Here is a 21,798-nt window from a genome sequence, read left to right on the forward strand (position 1 = left end):
TTCATAACTTCTTGAGTAGCTCTCATAGCAGGGCTCTTCCTTCACTAGAAAAGCCCACAAGAATTGGGACGGAGAAGCATTACAACATCCAGTAGAATGATTGAAAGCACCTGTATGTCACAATAGGGTGCTAATTGTTTTGCATTGTATTGAAAAGGAATTACAGTTGCCTGCTGAAAACAGCCCACAGGTTTTGCCCTGAAAGCACCTTATAAATAGCTTTCCATCATAACAACCATGCTGTATGAATTAGATTATGCTCCAAAAAAAAATATTGGCATGCATCCCTTGAGGGCACTGGTAATGTACATTTCTACGGCAGAATATGATATGATATTGGCATAGGTTATACAGAATTTCACCAGGCCACCTAGAACTCCAGCTTGTTTTAATCCTGTGCCGACTATAAATATTGGAAGCTATGCTGTTTGATTGTTTTAATAGCAGCAGATGTGGCAATTAACACCACCTTATAAAGCCGAGTTGTATATTTGTTTTACTGCTAACAAATGTTCCCGCAAATATAACTTGATTGTGGGAATGAACATTAGCAAAATGGGGAAAGTTTATATTTTAAGGTTTTAGTTTGGTCTTGTGTATACAATTAGGGTGTGTTCCCAATAGAGAATTGTCAAATAATGGCTCACATCGTTCTCTGAATTATTGTAGCTTGGAGCTGAAATGTCCTTCTGAGAAATTTGAAAGGCTCGGTTATGGAAATATTTCACAGGTTGGCTTGCAAGTGTAAATGGGTTTTGAAGGCTGCATTTGAAATTGAGTTTTTTTTTTTCTGGTTTAAATTTTTAACAACCGAGTGATGTTGAAAATGTGAAGTCAGTTGTCACTAATGATTAGGATTTAGCAGACCTTGAGCTTGAGCAGTGCGAGTCAGAAGCTGTGTGTAAATGTTGTAGCAGAGCTATCAGAATAAAGACATGATAGTGTGCCACTCACAATTTGCAATGTCACTACCCCTGTTTATACAGGGGACATGTCATACAGTGTACCAAGAATAACCAGTGATGAACCATTGATGAATAAAGATGAGCTATAGTCGTTGTTTTTTTCCCCAGAATATACAATCATAACCTAAGAGTTCAAGAATGATAACACAGAATTTAGCAAAAAAATGACATTTCCCAAATACATATTTCATTTGATCTTTTATAATGATGAGCCGATGAACCGTAAAAACCACCTGATTAAATGTGATCGTGACTCTCTACCAAAACAGGCTGAAGGTTATCACTCACTGAAATGAAATGTTAATTCTTGATACAGATCAGTTAACAGAGAAAGATGAGGTAGATTGAAGTAGAAATTAGTAGTAATACATCTGTCTTGCTTGCTTTAGTTTTACTCATTCTGAGAGTTAGTGTTTTTACGCATCTTTGTTGAAACGAATAAAATATCTGTTTTTACTAATATCACTCAACCAGTCCTTGTTGTAGACATTGTTACTTTGAAGAATAAATCTTGTGTATAATTTCCCATAAAACAGGGATGCAGCGATTGAGGAAAAATGAAGATATACTGGGGAAAAAATGATTTGGACTGGTTTCCAGAACCAGTCAGATCGGCCTGTACGTCAGGCCACATGATCACAAAGTTTTACCAGTTCAATGCTGTTCTTTTTCAAAATATTGCACACCTAGATGTATACAGCATTTTGTGAAGGGAAGATAGAGAGTTTTATAACTGTGATCTATAAATCCCATCCAGCATTCGACGGCACCAGGAGAGAAGGGCGATCCTGACTCCAATCCTGACAGATTTCTCGGTTCGCCTGACTGCTGCCCCAGCTATCATATTTACCAAGCAGGTGTCACCTGACAGCCCGCAGGTCGAGGTGAGTGGCGCAGTGAGTACTACAGAGGTCACAGGTTAAAGTAAATAGCAGCAGTAGACACCGCAGAGGTCAGAGTTCAAGGTGAGGGGAGCAGTGAGCGCCACAGAGGTTACAGCTCGCGGCAAATGACACGGTGCGCTCTGCAGAGGTCACAGGTCAAGGTGAGTGGCACATTGCGCACTGTAGGGGTTAAAGCAGTTTAAACAGTATATGCTTTAAAAAAATCTGTCTTTAATTTAGTTTTAAGTTTTGTTACATTGGAAAATATTAACCAATATATTTTAAAAAATCTTTCATAGCGTTATTATAAAATATTTACCATTTTGTGTCATTCAAAATAGCCATTAATTTTGCAGTTCACATTTCAGTTTTGCAGTTTGGAAGCCACATAATTATATAGGTTTGTACTGGAGTTATGTTTCTAATGTGTCACGGACCAGAACATCAGATTTTTGTTCTTATTAACCAGTAAACTGATGGGAAATGCCCCAGATTTTATTTTTTAACAGTTGCAGGCATTTCAGCATGGCAAACAAGCTGAATTTAAAATTGTACTTGTAAACACAAGTTACAGCATATAATACAGCAAACTGAGCTGCCTGATGCAATACAACACATTTGTAAAATACAGGCTTTTCCCACCCACTTCAATTTTTATCATCCCATGAGCTAACTACATTTAGGCAAACACCACTGATTGTGTTGTGACTTCATCCTAAAATTCAGTGATTGCTCACAAGGTCAGTTTGTTTTTTTCCATACAAATTGGTGTAATTTCACCTTTTGTTTATGAATGAGAAGTGGAAACTAAACATTGTACTTTACTTGTTTTGCAGGACCGTGATCATATTAGACCAAAATTAAAGTGACACCTTTAGAGGCCAATACACATTTTTCATTTTCAGGGTGTGGTGTAGGAATAATATGGTGAATGCTGATAAATTAGTGTTTGACTCATTATTACTCAGTATATAGAGGCTGAAAGTAACATTTAAATCTCAGTGCCAGCTGATTCAGTTTCACTGCATCTTAAAGTTATCAAATATGAAACAGAGCAATGGGGATATTGTTTTGTAACTGTATGCTGTGTACAATGTTATCCTCATTTCATTAATTTTCACCAATAATGTACTTGTCTGCCAAGGGGTCCAGGATACTGGGACACAAAAAAATAGGTTACCATTGTGCTAAAGGTACATAACCAGCCCAGTTTGTGTCGTCATGTGTATCAGAAGTCTTCTCTTCCCCCGTGATGTGTTGAGGACTAATAAAATATGATGAAAAATGCAATTTAGAAATACTATATATATGCAAAACACAACTAAGATTTAAGACATTGAATGTACATTTGCATTTGTGCGCAGTCTCAAATTGTCATTTGGATTTTTTGCTGCTTGTATCTGAACGTCACTGGTGACAGTGTGCAACAGCTCATTTGTTCTCCACATGCAGACAAGAAAATGTGATTTGTGACTTTCGAAGATGGAGTGGTTCCAGGGGGAAATCCAAAGAAGCTGGGAGAACACCGATGAAGAAACGTGTTCTCTAAAATCTTTTTTTTTTCTTTAAGTCTTAGACCGTTGTTGTTTCTTGAGTCGTGTTCCTTTAGCAGGGCCTTCAGCCTGCAGAGTCTAACCTCATTCATCACGAGCTGGGAGGGGGGGTGCGGGTGAAGCTCATGGCCGCTCCTCTCCCTGCAGGAGATTGTCGTGTGTGGCCATTCCCTGGAAGTGAACGTGACCACAAGCCTGGACTTCTTCCTCAGCGTGGCTCAAGTACAGCTCCTGCAGCAGCTCCTCAGGGCCAACGTGTGGGGACTGGAAGCTTCTGAAAACACCACGGAGGTAACGGCCAGGGGAGTCGTTAACTGGAGTCTCCCACCACCGTATGACCAATAACAGGCCACCAGGGGAATCCGCTGCTTGTCCTTGGCCACGGACCGCCATGCTCCTTGCTTTTTTTTTTCCTCCCCCCTCTTGTTGTCTTCCCTTTTCTGTTCGTTTTTATTGGGAGTTAAATATTTACCGATTGAAAGTTGTGTAGGTCTCTTAATCCAGTATGCGTTTACAATTTTCAGCTGTCGCTCTTTTCAGTGTGTTTATGAAAGGGGGGAGAAGTTCAGAGACGTTTGCTTTGTCTGTCTAGTCCGTAAAGCTTTTTAATGAAACAGAATCTAAAAATATTTACCAGCTGTTCCCTATGTGAAAACATTAGTGTCCGAACCAGATCCTCAAGAGCCCTCTGTTGTCCTTCACAAGGGAGGACCCTGTAGAGCAGGAAAAAACCTAAAGCATTTTAAAAGCTCATCTTTGTTAGTGCACAGTGCGGTTCACAACACATCTTCAGAGCATGCCGTGTACCATGAAGTGAAATAAGGAAAGAGAGAACATCTGGCAGCCCACACCCATGCGTGTTCATATTGATTTTAAGAAAGGCAGTAATATGTTTGATTTTATTTACTTTAAAAACAAATGCATTTTTACAGCGTGACTAAAAAGTAGTGCTTTCAGCAGGTATCCAGCATCTGCTTATTATTTGAGAAAATCTCCTACCCCTCACCCTTTCTTGTAGTGATTCATTGTTTGCGTTTATTATCAGGTTCAATATCAGAGGGTGCTGTTCCAAGTTCACCTAGGTTCAGTACATGATGTTTAGCGGCTCTTTGGTAGGGCTGGGATCATCACACGGTACAGCGCAGGGCATCTAAGATTGATGCATCTCGAGGATAGTTCTGCTTTGAATTACTTGAGCGTTCAGGGCCCTCTAGTGGCCGTGATGGTGACCTCAAAGCTCTTTTCAACCCAGTTTAGCCATGTGCCCAAAAAAAAAACTCAATTCAAGCTAGTTTTTAGTACATTATTATGTAGGTTTGTGCAACAGGGTGCATTGAGAAATATTTATATATTTATGAGAAATATAATTAAATAGACTGCAATATAATGAAAAATCAATAGGACTTTATGCGTAATTAACAGTTGTGCAGCTTCAGAGCACACAAATCTGTGGTCCCCATATTCCGTGAGAGGCAGATCTTTGTACAGTTTTGTATACGTGTGTATAATCAGCATTGACTATAACCATTTAAAGATTTCTGCTTATTGCTTTATTAGGTCGGTAGAGGTGTGTGGAGAGCTGAAAAGAGAAAAAAAAAGATGTTGGGCGTTTTCCGTATCAGAATTTTCTTCTCAACTCCAGCAACATATTGTTAAGACTGGGCACGGGTTTCAAAAGGGGGAACACAGCTGTATTTTATTGTGTACGCTAATGAATTTGTTTTTCAAATGGCAAAGCCTGGCAGTGACAAAATGAGTACTTTATGCTTTAATACCATAAATGTGACTTGAAAGAGTTCTTGGGCAATGAGCCGTATCCTTGCATATTAAAAAAGCCGGGCTGTGCGGCACATTGAGGAGAGATTACATTTGTCTCTGAGCTCAGGCCTTCCCAAAAATACAACACAGGGCCCTGCTCATTGCCCCTAGTCATTGCTAATGTGGGGCTGGGAGCTCTGGGCCTGCACAGCATCCAAAGAGCAGGTCCCTCCAGGACACTGCAGTGCAAGCTGTGTGGGAATTGTAGGTCGTTTCAGACAGTTAGAAACCCATTGACCTACAGTAAGTGTCACTGCATCATTGCTAATTAGTCAACATAAAGAAAAATTGGAATCGCACTTAAAAAAGCGACTTAATTCATTATGACTTACAAAAACTTAATTGACTGTGTGGAGTAGAGCATTGTTTCCTAAAACTGATGATTGGGTTCAGTATAAAATAATATTTACTTAAGGATTGATTACATTCTGAGGCGTGTGACGTACTGTATAATGATATTGGGTGCCAAGATTTGTTCACTCCACCTGGTTTAAAATCATAATACTGGAGAGAAGATCGTGGTAGTTTAAAAGTAGAAGCTTTGCGTTTTTTAAACAAATTTACATCATCGTTATTGACTCAGAATCGGTTGTTTTTTGCTTATTAAATTATTTATTTTAGTATTGGAAAATTTGCACAAATTGAACAGTTAAGTGCTTTGGAAAGACTGCTGTTGAAATCTGCTGGTATTGTGCAATAGTCTGCATCTGATGTTCTCAGAGGAACTCAGGCAAACAAAAAGGTAAGAGATCGTAGTCACTTCAAAGTATATTGCAACTGCCCGGAGATTCTGACTTAGGTATCCGGTTATATAATTTTGAATATGTCATGAAAATTTTCCACTTTCTCTTGTTCCTACATTTTTACATTTGTATACTGTAAGACTCTTGTATACACGTCAAACAACTTGATGATGGTTACTTGATAATTGAAAGATACTGTAGGTCTTCAATGAGTATAAGAAATTGACTACTGACTAAGTAATATAATATTGACCGATCTATTAAAAAACAGCATTGTCAAGATCTCTTTAGCTAGCTTTTATGAATATATACAAAGGACCTGACTTAAGCACCTATACAATGCGGTCTCTTGGGTTTCTCAGTTCAAGATAGTGAGTGATTTGTATTATTATTTTTCACAAACAGGCCTTGTTAACATAGGATATCACACATTATTTCAGCGAATCTACGCACATACAGGACAGAAAGATACAGACAAAATTCATGAAAGCAATGAGCCACACGTGTCCTAAACTGTGACTTGCCGTTTTCCTCTATGAATATCACTACAGCCTGTATTTACGTTTTCCGATGTTTTCCCCGCATTTGTAATATAATGGCATATTGTTTTGAAGTCCTGTGGTTTCAGCTGAAGCACAGCAGTAATGTGCTCCTAGTGAAATCTTCAGCTGAACGGCGGAGAGTGTAGAGATAGTGGCACTCATGGGCGTGCGAATTCCTAAGGCCTTTACGCCCCACAATAAACACAGAGAGAGAAGGGAGAAGCTGAAGGAAGGGGGCAGAGGAGCTTGCCTCCACAGCGCGTTCTGCCCAGCTCGCCCATGGATGTTGTTTACTATCTCCTTGCCATCCGCTCAGTGGTGACTTTGTAGTGGAAACGTCTGGCTTGGCTCGGCCGGCCTCCTGTCCGCCAGCAGCAGCCGCTGCCGCAAAGATATCTTTCCAAAATATTTCGAAAATGGCAAACCGAGCTGAAGGGGAAAAAAAAACAATTAACAAAACGGCAAGCGTCTTCAGCTGTGAGAGAAATTTGAAAACACTCGACCGCACGCTGCGTCTCCAGCCATGTGTTTACACTGAGCATTTGGAGGAAAATACGAGTTTAGCTTGGGAAGTCCCACACCATAATGTATCATATCCTCAGACAATTATGTGCCTTTGAAGCAAAGTTTAACTAAGACTTCCTCCTCGGGATGCTAGTGTTGCACTCCCTGACGAGGCTGCAAGAGGTACCAGACGTCACGGGGAACTTGTGAGTCATCGCAGTCAAAGCACACAGTGAAATAGTTTCTGCTCTGTAGGCCATTCCTCGTGAGGACTGGTGCTTTTCACTTCAAAAATAATCCCAGTAGTTCCAGTCTCCCTCTTCCCATGGCGCTGCTTCAGAGGTTTCTTCAACAATCCGAATTTGTAAATGCAGTTTAAATATTGTTTTCTTACCTCGTTGCCGAGTTTCTCATCCGCTACTGTATACGGTAATGGGCTGTAAGACGTGCTCTTATTTTTAAGAGACCAAGATGGATTTACAGTACAGTATAGGATGGACAACTTCGTGGGATTTAAAACCTGTTCCTGGCTAAAATAATTTTTAATGTTCAAGAAATTTGTTAGCCTGTTCTTTTTAATGTATATTGCATGAAGTCGAGATCTGGTAGAAAAGCAGACATAGCTTTGTTCCGGCAGGTTTATTTGATCGTATTTGCGTGTATCGAACTGGGACTGTATTCCACCCACGTGCTACTTACCATGCTGAAACAGGGGGCCTGTGAAAAATAAAAGCCATGTACTGACACCGGGGGTCCCTAAAAACAAAAGGTAAACTTGAACCCTCAGGCGGAGTTCTCTGTTAATGTTCATTTCTGCCTTCGATATCTGATTTTATCAAAGCTAACAGAAGCTTTATTCATGCTAATTCTGTGTGAATGTAATTGTCTTGTGGGATTGGCGATCCTTGATGAGGATGGCCTCTTGAAAAGGGAATCGAGATTAAAGCAGAGGAGGGACCCTGCTGCATATTGCACTATAGCCTGATTTACAGTGAATGTTCTTTGCATAAGAAGCAGAATATTTTGCAGTTATTCTTCAATTCAGTACTCCTATTAAAGCTGAGAAAAGGGGTCTGAACAGGACCACAGACAAGATTTAATTAAGATTTTAGTCTCTTAAAGAGACTAATTCATGCTTGTGTGGCAATAAAGTCAGGCTAATTGTCACATTTTGAATTCTGATAACAAAGGAAAGAGAAACGAGTAACAATAATGAAGTACAGTATTACAAAATGTTCCAATTTTCCCATTTGACCTTCATTGCCCTGCATTGAGAAGAAATGATATTTGCTCTCAATGCATTTTGGTTCAAATGATGTCTTAAAACTCAGCTGAGTTGCATTTTGCAGATGACTTCTCTACACATCCAGGAAAATCAGATTGCATGAGTGTAACCAAGGAAAATTAGTAACCATCTGATGATTGATAAACATACTGTAACATTCTGTTTCCCAGGAAAGGTAAATGGAAGTATTCCGTATGGAATTTTAGATCTAGCATTTTTTTATGTTCAATTCCAATTGATTTCAATTACTCATGAGATAAATAAGTATGTACTCTTGGACCGTAGTTTGGTCTGTCAGAACAAAAATGAAATCAGCTGTAGTGAATGCAGCAGTGTCATGTCTAGCATCTTTCATACTCTTGAGAAAAGTATTTCTCAGGACACGTCTGTGCATCTCAGCAGTTCACTGTCAATTGCGTACAAAGACCTGAATATCCAGGATCCAAAAGGTATGAGTTGAGTTTTTACAGCCAGGCACGCGGCCTCTCTAGAGAATGCAGTTGTTGCATTTTTTAAAGAAATACCCATTGTAGCCCGTTGCTCTAAGACAAACTGTAGCCCCCTGAAGCACAGGCCACGACAGATTCAGTTCTCCTTGTTAACCCTCTCAATGAGCCGTATCGGTTTCAGAGACCGAAGAAAGCAGTCCTCCTTCCAGGTCTGCTCTGTTTTGATTTTCCCTGTTGCTTTAGTGTGTAATAATAAATATCTCTCCCTATGCATCCATCTCTCTTTACATTTGACTGTTTAACATCTGTTAAGTAAGCGAATTGCTTCAGCCTATCTTGAACATACATATTTTTATAGTGACCGTTCATCTTGCTCTCTTTATTGTTATGAAACCGTATCTTTTTCTTAAGAGTTTAGTGACCCCTTACATGTGAATCAACTGCTAATTGACAGGCAGTCAAAACATTTCGCCTTTTAACATTTAGAGAGCCAAGTCATTGACTTTAGATTTTCTGAAAGAACAACTGCACACATTTAAAATTCAGCTCGGAAACCTAATATATTTGAGATCAGTAGCAGCCGAATGGCTTTTTCGCTCCGTATCATTGTAAAAATTGGCGTGAAACTCCAGATAAAATCTGAATAGTTGGAATTATATTAAAGAGAAACAACTGTGGCCTGTCGCAGGGGGACTTTGGCCTTTTCCTGACCCTGGTTTCAGTTTTCCACTCAGGTGTGGAGACCATGGTTCACAGGAAAACGTTTTCAATCAGCTTGGAGGGATTCTGTGTCACTTCTTTAGTAAAAACAAAAAGTGGCATAAAGCTAAACCAAAGAAGGCAAGCGAAATCGGTAGGAGTCATTATTTTCTTGGAAAGCTACCAAAATTGCTGGATCGGTTTAAAGAAAGCAAGAAAAAAAACACAGCAACATTTACACCTGTACAAGCAAGATTCCACTGTTACAATAACAGGTGATTCAGTATAACTGTGTCCTGTGCAAATGGACTGAATGTAAGTGAAAAGCTCTCCATTCGGCTCTTAAAGGTTAAACAAGCAAAGCCTGTGTTAGAAGCCCTCTCCTAAACCTTAATGCACGATAGAAGAAATTATATCTGTATTCGTATTTTTTGGAGCTCCATTATCTTTAATTTCACTTCACATCTCAGCTACAAAGCTTTCCTTGTCTTTTCATCCCAATACGGGCCAAAGAAGCTGTATGCTGGGCTTTATAATTTTGCTGAAGTTACTTTATTATTTTCGGCACAGCATGTTTTATCTTAACAATCATTGCTGGCTTTTCTGCCATCTTGATTGTGTTCTTCAGTGTATTTGTGTATTTTATTATTCTGCTATACATTTATAGATTTCAGTGTGCCAGAAATCTGTTTGTTGACTATTGCATAGCTGGAATAATGTTTTCATAGTGTAATAGGTATTGCGTCATTTTCCTTGTAGTCCTGACACCACTTCAGAGCTTACATGTCCATCGTTACTGGGATGTTTTCCCAAAAATAAATTGGATGGAGATTTTTTTTCCCTCCTCCTTCTAAGTTCATTCCTATAAATAATCCGTCTGCCAACACTGTTACTCATACAGCCCCAGTGTCTCTCCAGTGTTTTTGAGAAACAATGCTGTATCACTGAATTGCTCACAAACACAGCGTTTGGCAGTTTCCCAACATTAATCTAAGTCATCACGTTTACCCCATTTCACCTCTTTTCCACCTTGTTACCGAAGGCAAAAATCTTTGCCTTTTCAGTAGACTGCAAATACTCCCTATATATTTGCCTATATAATGTGGTGTGCTGTATATGTGGTGGTGTGCTAAGCAGTGCCTGAAGTGGTTGTGACCTTATAAATGAAGAAGTTTAATCAAATATTATTGATAACGTTTGTATACATATGCCCTTAAATGATCTTTTGAGGGTTTACTGGCATTTCCATGTCATCATTTTCTTTGTGTTTGAGGTTGAGCAGGTGTGCCTTAGAAGACATAAGAAAAAATCTAGTCTTTGTACTACGTTTCTTAAAGTGAATACAAATGGCAGTGCCAGACATTTCCTGACTGGGGTTCCTTAAGTATTGATGAGGAATTTCCTTTCCTGTGTAATTCATTCAGTACTTGTCTCTATCCAGTTTGTATGGCTGCATGCTGTCAGTCAGTTTAGACAGTTTAGACTGTGTTGCACTTCAGTGCTTGGGATTGAGTGACTGCAGTATCACTGCTGCAAAATAAAGATCTCTGGCAGCTAATACATGGATAGCCTGAGGAGCAAGAGACAGATTTCCACCACCTTTCTGAACAGAACTCGGTTGCATTGAAGCTTTTGGAACTGGTGGGACATGCAATTTAATCCCCCTTACCATCCACCCCCATCACTATCTCGGATAAGGAGCTGGAAAACAATAGATGGGAATGGGATTTGGCCGCAAATATTACAAAACCTTTAGCTTTTCTTGCAGCTTGGAGAGGCTCGACTCATTGAGTTTATCATCTTTTGGCCAGAGTGTGTTTAGATACTATACATACTGTACTGAGCATCGAAAGTCACTGATAACTTTGGCCAATCAATAAGTTATGAATGGAAGAAAATGGAGCACCTATAGCAGGTGCTGTCAGACTTAATTGATCTTATCTCTATCCGTCTATTTTCTAATCTGCTTCATCCAATTCAGGGTTGTGAGGGAGTGGGGGCCTATCGAGCCTATCCCAGCAAGCAACAGGCGTAAGGCAGGGTACACCCTGGACGGTACGCCAGTCCTCCTCAGTGCACGCACAGACACAGACTCTCGCTTCAGGGTTGAACAAAAATGATAGGTAAAATCCTTACATTGATTAGTATTTGTTATCAACAAGGCTGGTTGACAAAGGCTCTACTGTGAAAGTCATGGGCATGTAGAGAGTGTCCAGTGTAAGTTTTTATACATCTGTGACGCACGCTTTGCCTCAGGTTGCAGATCCTGTGTTGTGACATGCTGTCCCATGCCTCTCGTACAGTCTGCATAAGCAAGCGCCTACTTTATTGCTCTGTGAGCCATGGATTCCACATATCCTCCCAGAAATGGTCAATGTGGTTCATCTGCGGCTCAGATCTGGTGAGTAGGGCAATCCACTGCATAACTGTCGCATACCCATACTCATGAGAAAGCTGGCGTAAAACAAGCAGAATGAGGAAATGCACTGCTCTTCTGGTGATCCTTGTACAGTACACCCCAACACACCGTCCAAACAAAAACATTGTTCTCTTAATAGGATAGAGCCTACTAGTTCATTTCTGTAGTTTTCTTTCTTGAGTTTCTCCCGTCTTAATATTTAGCAGACTAAAATCACGATTGAGGTGATTAGTGCTTATGTAACAGTTCGGAGTTCCCTGAATAGATCATGGCTCATCATGAATTTACAGATTAAACAGAATGACAGCAAAAGGTTTAAATTCAAGATCTGTATAATTTTTCTAAAACATAATGTATTTGTTTCTTCAGATTTTCAATGTATCACATGTTGTTCATACAATACAAAGAGTATTCAATTAACATGGCTTTCTTAACTTTCTTTCCTGTAGTCCTGCGCCAGTAGCAATCCAGCGAAAGCAGCAGCTTGTGACCTTGAAGTGTAACAGGAATAATTTAAAATATAATTGAATGTGTGCTAGCTCTTAAATTACTGTTACGTCATTACAGTTCATTAATATCCTGAGACATTTAAAATGCTAGTGCTTTTGTTTCAACTTTTTATATTTCCTTGTGTTATATTTGTAATGTCTCTCAGTCTATACATAATGCACCTTTTTTTTTTAAAAAAGTAGAAGGTGACTGCGTGTGTTTGGGTTGGTGGGAATATAAGAGGAGACTTAAGAAGACGGCTTTGTCACAAGCATTTGACCTATGGATCTAAATTAGCACTTAAGCCCATGTAACACCAGGGCTTTAGACATGCATAAACACTGCATTTAAAATTATTAGATTAGAAAATTACTCTAACATGAACTTGAAACCTAAATTTAAATCCCCGGAGATAATGAGACACAGTTGTTGTTTCGCTTTGGACACAAATCTGTAGTTGCGCCTGCTTGGCCCGAAGACGCTCCAGTGTACTCACTCAGTTTGCTTACCTCTCTTCCAGCATCTGGGCCCCAGCAATGTGGATGAGGTAGTTTCGCTGTCCCCCGGAAAGGTGAAATGTCAGAAGAAAAACAGTTTCATTTAGATGTGGGCTTGAAATTTTATATGAAGTTGTTTTTAACGGCCATTCTATTCTGCCAATTTCCCCATGAGCCTGCCATCTGGCTAAGGGATATATTATTGTTTCCGCAAGACATTTTTTTTGGGGGGGGGGTCATTTTGCTCGCTCCATTTGTACCGTTATATAAGGCCAAATTGTAGTCCAACCTTGTATGAGATACTGTAGCTAGATCATGGTGCTCTTATGGAACACAGATTGTTTTATCTGCCCTTGTTGTGCTTCCTAAAGTCCACCCAGATTTGAGACAGCCTACAGAGGTGATAAAAGGACCGATGGGAAATGCACTCTAGTATCAAGGGGTCCCAAAGAGCAATGATTCGGGTGATCTCCTTTTAATTGAAGGTACTGTGTACCTCAGCTCCGGTGTTGTTTGTTGTGTTAGACGTCAAGATTCAGGAATGGTTTCTTTTGATGAAGCAGAGTGGAGCTGGACTAGTTTTGTGGCAAAATATGTGCTAACAGATCAAGGCCACATGCCGACCAACTGCTTATACAGGGAAGGATGTTTTTAAGGGAAATAAGCAAAACCCCAATTCATTGAGCCAACTTTCTGGTAAACAGTACAGTTCTCCGCGGGGAAGCTATTGATTGACTTATGGCATTCGTTCCTTTGCAATTTATTGCTAACATGTTTATTATTTTTTCTTTGTTCTTCAATATAATTTGAGGATATCATTCTGTAAATAAAAAATAATGCTGAGGTTTCAGATGTTTTGGGGATACAGTATGTAGTTCAGAGCCTCCCTTCTGTCTTGACCTACATAAAAAAAGAGGACGGTATTGTGCAGCTTTATAATTTTAGATGTTCTCCCCCATTACTGTTTCCTATAATGGTGGTATCACATGCTTGTTACTGAAAAAATTCAGAAGGTTAATATTTTCGCCTTTTATTGTCATCAGTTTCAAGTGTTCAAGTTCCAAATGTGACATCACTGAATGAACAGGCCTTTGACATGTCAGGAAAATATTAGGTTGTCCTTGTTAGTCCCATCCCATCCTTTTGTAGTGGTTGAGCTGCTGAATAGTATGGTTTGCTTTGGTAATTTAAACATAGAACAGCTTACTAAAGGTCTATAAATCCAGGAGTTACAGTAAGAAAATGAATCCCCTTCAAATTGTAAACAATTGTTACAGAAAATTCCAATTGTACTCCAATTATGTGTTTTTTCCTAAAACCATGTGACATTGTTCCAAAATCTTACAAACACGAAAAATGGAAAACGCTCTGTATTCAGAAAGAAAATGTTCGTGGCTTCGTGGCTGTAAAATGCATGTGCTCAGTTAACAGGCAAGGGCTTTGAAAAGCTCCGAAGCCTGAACAGGAAAGTCACTAAGCCGCAATCGGCTCATACTCTCATTGATAAGCCCCATTAATCTCCATAGTCCTTACCTGACCTGAGCAGTATACTAAATGGCACGTATGGATATACAGAGATGAAACGCGTCACTGTGTCCATGAGAGGCTGACAGATACCAGCAGTTAACTCCTTCTGAATGTCTCCTGGAGAGTATGGGCACACGATGAGAAAACAATCTCATTGTGCATCTACAAAGAAAGGCCATTTAAAAAAATATTCAACACCAAGCTTGTATTTTTATTTCCGATAGTGACCTTATGTTTAATCCAGCAACTTTCGTGGTGCATCACCTGGTGACACTGTACGTTAAAGCCTTCAGGCAAAAGAGACAGGCATGCAAATGGTACAACAGTATATTAAACAGAAGTAGAAGTTAGGGCATGAAAGAGAGTTCAGGATTTGAAAGCGCTGTCTTTGCCAGATCTGATATAGGCTGGAAGATCATTGCACTGCCCTTGAGCAGTGGACCAGACCTCAGGTTGTCCTCATGATCCCACGTTCCCTAGACAAGGGAACTAGTAAACAGGGGAACGGGCCTAATTTTAAAAATGGGTGCAAAGTCTGACTATGGTTGCTACTGCAGTTATGCTGTATTCCATTTTAATCGAAGTTGAACAAACTTTCTTTTCATATGTGCATAGAGAATTTACAGTACAGTTCACTTGTGTACTGTAGTCCGGCGCAGAAAAATTCAAGCCCTTAAGGCTGAGCAGCAACAATGTAAAGGTTGCTTTTGTCATTTATACAGGGGGTACTGTAGCTTATTAAAGTGGGAGTAGGATCTGAGGACCATGTGGTGGGTTTTAATGTAATGATCATTTCATCTAGCTGCTGAGGAGAGACTGCATTAAACCCTTCAAGGTAGATTGTGCTACACTTGTGAGTTTATACATTTTTCTTAAGGGTGGAATCACATGGTACTGAATCACATCTGATTCCGGATGTTATCAATTTTAGGACTGTTGACTCTCCTAGATTGCTGTTCTTAACTGGATTTAAGAGATGGTGAATTGTGGAAAAATGGGCTCTAGGGTTACTCCTGTTCAGGATTAGCTTTCCAAACAACAGTAACCTTGTGGCAGTCTGTGCCTTACTGTAAGATTGCCAGTGTTTCCTGAAGGCAGGCAAATGAACAGACAGGCCAGTGTCCTCCATCTACAGCAAATTTCATGTGTGGGAGATTAAATGAAGTGAGGTTGGTTGTTGTGCCAGTGGGACTGAAAAATGAGATTTATATGATGGCATACCAGAAAATGCTTAATCGAACCAGCACAAGATTTATAGCCGGGGCAACTAATATGTATATTTGAAATATGTCGAACAAACTGCAGTGAGAAATATGCTCTAGAATATTTTGCTTGTTTTTGCAAACTCAGAAAATGAAGTATGGTGTGACGTAATTGTTGGAAACGTTGCATTCATTTGTAAAATTAAAAATAATACTTCACCATATGGTTTAAGACTTCAGTTAGAATCGTTGCAAGACATTGACAGTATGTCAATTTTCCCAACAGTGAAGCTGCTTTCAGTTACTCTATAGAAATTGATTCAAATGTCATGCAGATGTACCCAGTGCGCTTGACACGTCAAATCTGTGGTTTCACACTTCTGCGATTTTCCGTCATTTGCGTGTTGCAAATGATGCTCTCCTGATTGGCTGAAAGCATTTTGACCCATGTTCGGGAAGGGATTGTGCTTTAACCGGGGGATGACGCTTCAGTACATTAATATAAAGAAAGTAATCACTGGAATATGAGAATTAAACTGGGAAACTGTACATGTTTTCTTACTATTGTTGCCTGTTATAAAACGGGTACATTGATTGCATGTCAAGAATGTACAGCACAGTATATACAGAACCTACGTAGCCACTTTCTGGCTGAGTTGTGTTGTAGGTGCAGTACTCAACGGGGTGTAAAAAGAGGAGGAATGAGTGAAATGATGTGTTTGGCTCCGATAATTCATCTTCTCTAATTTTTTTAACTTTGCGATTGGATGGCGATATTAGAGATAATTATTCATAAAAAGTAAGTGGTCAGTAAATGCAGTTTGAATCATAAATATTTCAGGCCACTCTTATCGTAAATTCATCAATGATCAGATTATGTGACTGTTTCTGTGCTTCCTCAGTTTTAATTAGCAGTTATACTACTGTTTTTTGTTACTTTTTGTTAACCAGATGTAAAGTAGTATTTGTGGGCTATTTTTATTTGCCAGATACCTTTTTTTAAAATATTGCTTTACCAATACAAGTTTGTTTAATGCAACCCACATGGTGCAAATATCCCTATTTCCTTATGTGAATGCTTGGAAAATCTTACATTTGTATAGAAAGAGTACACATCCTTTCCTCATTAGTTTGGAAAGAACAGGGATTTTGGCACAACCTCTGTATGGAAGCCCTGCATTGCCTTTTATATGGATCTTGTTTTTAGCCTTTGATGACACTGTTTAGAATAGGAAATATCTAATAAGTCAAGCATTTTGTTTAATGTCGTGCCAGTGCATTTAATATATGCCTGGAGGTCTGAAACATTATCTCCACCACTGCAATAATATACGTTTAACTCTCGGGAAGGGAAGGTTGAATCTTGAAAAGCAGCAGAGAGAGCATTCTGAAGTGCTGTAATGTAAAACATGTGCAGGATGACATGGGGTGTGTGTGTGTGTGGGGGGGGTGAAAAGTTATGTATAGTAGATTTTTATGGCTTAATCATAATCATGTTAATGCACACCAGTAGCTAATTAAAGAAAACTTTTATCATTCACATCAAATGGATTGTGGAAAGAGTTTGGGAGTGGGGAGTGGGGCATTTTTTTGTTCTTTATCGCTGGCCTTTCATGGATGTAGCTGTTGAATTTCTGCAGTATGGGATATGGGTTTTAGTGCAAGACAGCTCAGTGCAGGTTTCCAAAAAGACCAGAAGATTCTGTCCTTTAGCTCCCCCATTCCCATTTCCTGCAAGAGCACTGATGCTGGCGATTCAGTTTTCAGCTTGCTGAACAATTGGCTCACATAGTTTTAGGAATCTTTACGTATTGAGCATGGTAATCATTTATTGCCAAGTGAAGATAGCGTAAAATGCCCTTTGTGTGCTCTTTTTTTTCATTGTATTTTCTTGTTAATATCACTTCTTATTGTAGTGGTTTTAATATGTCATGTAACGGAGTTTGAAGTCTGGGAGACTAATGCCATATGACTGAAGTGCCTGTAGTTAATTTAGCTGTGTTATTCTGCAGGCAGTAGCAAAGCATTCCATGTGAAATTAGTCATACGTCTCAGCATGAATTGAAATTAATGTCTTGGAATTGCACAATAGTCTTTTTTCCACCGAAAAAAAATAATTACAGTAGTAATTCAGATTTTTTTTCAAGTTTAGACCCTTATCAGAACAGGGTGTGCGTATAATTTAAAGGGGAATATTTAATATGAATACTTGTGTCACACGGCACACACTGATTCAGAAGAAAAGCAGACAATGAAAAATCAGAACATACTTGGCAAAGAGTGAGAAGGGAGAGTGTCCTTTAAAAATACATTAGACGTCTTTCAGTCTAAAGCACACAGCTCGAAAATATTCTTTATCTTTTCTTAAGAATGGATCTTAGTTTGAAATAGTTTGAGACTATTTGAACATAGTTTAAAGTATCTTAGAAATTAGTCCTGTCCTTATGCATTTATTAATTACAAAATGGTCTTACCATCTAACTGTGTAGTCCCTGGGATTTATCAACAAAGCAAAGCTAAAAAGGTCAGATCTCTGTTTTATGTTTCGTAAAACATCAGATCTCTGTGTTGATGCGTTCTTTTACTGTACACGCACAGTAGAAAAGTGCTGTTAATGATCTGCTTGTCCCTTTGGATGGTTCGTATTCACTAGATATAGCATCACTCACATGCAAAGCAGCTATACAAGGTACGGAAGTGGACGGTTGTTAAAATAGACCCCACATTCTCTCATGATGCCAGACAGCTGCTGAGATTATCTTGCAGTTTCAAAGTGTTTCTCATTAAGTCTCACGCCACCCTCCGGTGCCAGCTCAGTAGATATCACGTACTCATGCGTGACAGCCGGGCAGGGAGCAGGGCTGCTCAGGAGGCAAGTGGAGGAATGATGTAATACTCGTCAGGGTCGCTGCCCAGAATGGGTCAAGGAGGTTTGAAACAGATGCAGCAGTCTGCTCGCAGTCCTCAGCAATGGAGAGGAAGGAGGATTCGGAGGAATAGTGGCGCAAGGTGCTGCATTCAGGGCTGACTCTACATTAGGTATCGGAGGAGGGTTTCCAAAAGCCTCTGCTCTGACATCCCTGACTCTGCATATCCCGTTTTCATGCCTGCTTGCATTTTTAGTGGTGAGGGGGGCATCTAGCCTTTATTGAAGGCTAATATTCAGTTTCTTCCACGCACTCTCTAAAGTTGCTTCAGTTGTTGTTTGTAGGCAGGGGGAGAAATGTGTAGCATTTTAACAAATAGGAGCAAAGTTTGATGAACATAGCGAATGCACTGGTGTAAGAGTAGATACATAAGTATTTCTTTTCTGATTTTGAATATATTCATAATTCACATCTTAAGTCAAGAGTTCAGAGCCCAGGTTAAGACTTAGTGAAAGATATCAATGATAAGCAGTAAGAATTGAAGCTCGAGGTCAAGTTCGGTTTCAGGTGCTTGATTTAAATGAGAAAAGAACCGTTCAGTAAAGAACCGTTGTTCACAGATTTCACCAGCCCATCACCTATATATTAATATTACAGTACACCACCCAAGAGCCGGTAGGATTTGAAAAAAGGCAGTCCCCTGTCCCTTCATTTTTTTGAGCTCATCACAGTGAAAAGTATCACTTTTTCCATACTGTAGTGCACTGTCTCACTTTTTTATTTGTGTTCCTTTTAAACAGTCTGTTCAGTTTAATTTTTAAAAGCGGCCGTGAGGAAGTGCAGGGCGGGAGAAAGAACTGACCCAGGTTTTAAACCCTCCCAGCTGTCGGAGCACGAGCAGCGGCAGAGCGCGTCCACACGGGGCAGCGCGGCGGACGGCTCTTCGCGGCACAGCGGCGCCCGGGACAGCGGCTTCGGCAGCGACAGCGCGCGCATCCGCATCGTCCAGATCGAGCAGCTCAGCGGGGCCAGCCACCACCGGATCGCCCGGCCCTCTCGCAAGTCCTCCATCGTCAAGAACCTCAGCTTCATCCCCTTCGACGTCTTCGTCACCGCCAGCCGCGTCTCCCTCATGGCCTACTCCTGCTCCGCCGCGCCCGGGCCCACGGCCGCCGCCGCTGCTGCTACGGCGCCGCCTGACGGGAAGGAGGGGGAGAGGTCAGGCCGGAGCGCCCTGAACACGTCCGAGCCGCGTGCTGACCCGGCTCCCGGCGCTCCGGCCACGGTGCTGGGGATATCCATGCTGACTGCCGACGACATCCTCCACGGCAGCACCTCCGCCCTGGGCGGCAGGCCAGCCGGCGGCCTGCTGTCGCTGGAGAGCCTGAGCACCCCCAGCCGCTCCTCGGCGCGCCAGGCCCTGGGGGTGACGGTGGTGAGGCAGCCCGGCCGCAGGGGGGCCCCCGACGTGCTGCTGGAGCCCTTGCTCTGCCTGCAGGTGTCCCAGCCTTCCCTGCTGCTCAGCTGCCACCACAGGAAGCAGAAGCTGGAGCTCTCGGTCTTCGATCTCGCGCTCAAAGGCGTGGCCACGGACTACAAGTGTTTAGGTGAGGACGTGCGCTTGAGATCACCCTCCTCCTGCGTAGTGCCATCCCAGAGCAGCCTAATGGGGCTTTGTGGAGGCACAGCAGATCATATTGTTTGTCCCTGATAGATTTTGTGTTGTTTATAAGTGAGCCAGCTCGTGAAAGGAAAGGTGGCATGATATGGAGTCCCTACAGGGTTCTGACCATAGTTTTCTTCATTGCGAGGTGACACAGGTGTGTTGATACAGACTCGCGAGACTGGAAAGTCGGATTTTATGCTTTAAGGATCACCTGCACCCATAGCAACATGAAGGTTAAGTTTAAGGTTCAAGCTAGGGAAGGGGTAAGGTTTATTGTAAATGCCTGGCCTAAGAGTGAGGTTTAAGGCAAGCATTACAGCTAGACTAGAGTAAATGTCCAGGTTAGAGTTAAACTTATGGTCAAGTACAAAGTTAGAATTGGGGTTACGAATACCGGTAAGAGTTTAGTTTATTATAATAATAATAATAATAATTGCTTACACTTATATAGCGCTTTTCTGGACACTCCACTCAAAGCGCTTTACAGGTAATGGGGACTCCCCTCCACCACCACCAATGGATGATGCGACGGCAGCCATAGTGCGCCAGAACACTCACCACACACCAGCTATCAGTGGGGAGGAGAGCAGAGTAATGTAACCAATTCATAGATGGGGATTATTAGGAGGCCATGATTGGTAAAGGCCAATGGGGAAATTTGGCCAGGACGCCGGGGTTACACCCCTACTCTTTTCGAGAAACGCCCAGGGATTTTTAATGACCACAGAGAGTCAGGACCTCGGTTTTACGTCTCATCTGAAGGACGGCGCCTGTTTACAGTATAGTGTCCCCGTCACTATACTGGGGCATTAGGACCCACATGGACCGCAGGGTGAGCGTAGGGTTGATCGTGATAATGCTGTATCATGAGTTCCTGTGCAGTAACAAAGATCTTCAGATATCCCATTCTTCCATGTCTCTAATTTCACTGTTAATATTGTTTATTTAGAGGAAACACACTTACTGCCATGTCTTTGCAGTTTTTTTCCCCCAATTCCATCACCACAGTAATAAGGCTATTGGTTCTTGAAAATACAACCCAGTGATCTGTATTCTTCATTAATATATTCACTCATTGGTTAAGATGAATAGCCTAATCATTAAATCACTGTCTTAGTAATAACAGTTAAAAATTATTGAAATTGTTATTGAACAAACAGATCTTTCTCTTGGATCATTGAGGAACATAGTGTGTCACATAAGCCTTAAGGGGTATCGCTTACTAGTAGTTCAGTTATTCCAATTTTCTGAGTTTAAAAAAAAAGTGACCTGAATCAATATTTTTATAGGAAATACTTGTGAGATATTAATTTTGTTAACTCTGCTCTCGAACGTTTGTGTAGATCAAAATTATTTTATGTGAAACACATGTAAAATTAAAAAAAAAGTCTTTGGCAAAAACACGCTTGAATAATAAGAAAAGTCTGTTTCCCTTTTACCGCTTCTCAGCCTCTGAAATTAATAGGTTCTGCCACTCCTCTGGACTCTCATCTCTCCAATCCCTTGTGTTTTCCCTGCAGACCCAGGAAAGACGCTGCCTGAAGCACTGGATTACAATGTGTTTTGGTTGCAGACAGTGGCAGGAGAAGCTGACAAAAAAACAGGCATCCCCCCTCCTCTCCTATCCCTGCAGATCAAAGATTTCCTGAACGGCCCAGGTGAGAGCAGCTCAGTCGCGTGTCGTGTAGG

The 21,798-nt window shown here is 40.8% G+C and overlaps 2 protein-coding genes across 4 annotated transcripts in view; both read left to right on the forward strand.

Moving 5' to 3' along the window:
- The window catches only part of LOC102694431 (intermembrane lipid transfer protein VPS13B), a 325,472-nt gene that overhangs the window by 226,327 nt on the left and 77,347 nt on the right, over positions 1-21,798 (forward strand). For all 3 annotated transcript variants that reach the window (XM_006636105.3, XM_015357899.2, XM_015357901.2), the window contains 4 exons: positions 1,723-1,849; positions 3,550-3,693; positions 19,327-20,050; positions 21,630-21,767. In XM_006636105.3, coding sequence (XP_006636168.2) covers positions 1,723-1,849; positions 3,550-3,693; positions 19,327-20,050; positions 21,630-21,767 — 1,133 coding nt within the window. The remainder of the gene's footprint in view (positions 1-1,722; positions 1,850-3,549; positions 3,694-19,326; positions 20,051-21,629; positions 21,768-21,798) is intronic.
- Positions 1-21,798, forward strand: part of polr2k (RNA polymerase II, I and III subunit K) — a 138,618-nt gene that overhangs the window by 4,112 nt on the left and 112,708 nt on the right. The window lies entirely within an intron of this gene.

This window comes from Lepisosteus oculatus, chromosome 10 (assembly GCF_040954835.1).
Source record: "Lepisosteus oculatus isolate fLepOcu1 chromosome 10, fLepOcu1.hap2, whole genome shotgun sequence".
NCBI classification, from domain to species: domain Eukaryota; kingdom Metazoa; phylum Chordata; class Actinopteri; order Semionotiformes; family Lepisosteidae; genus Lepisosteus; species Lepisosteus oculatus.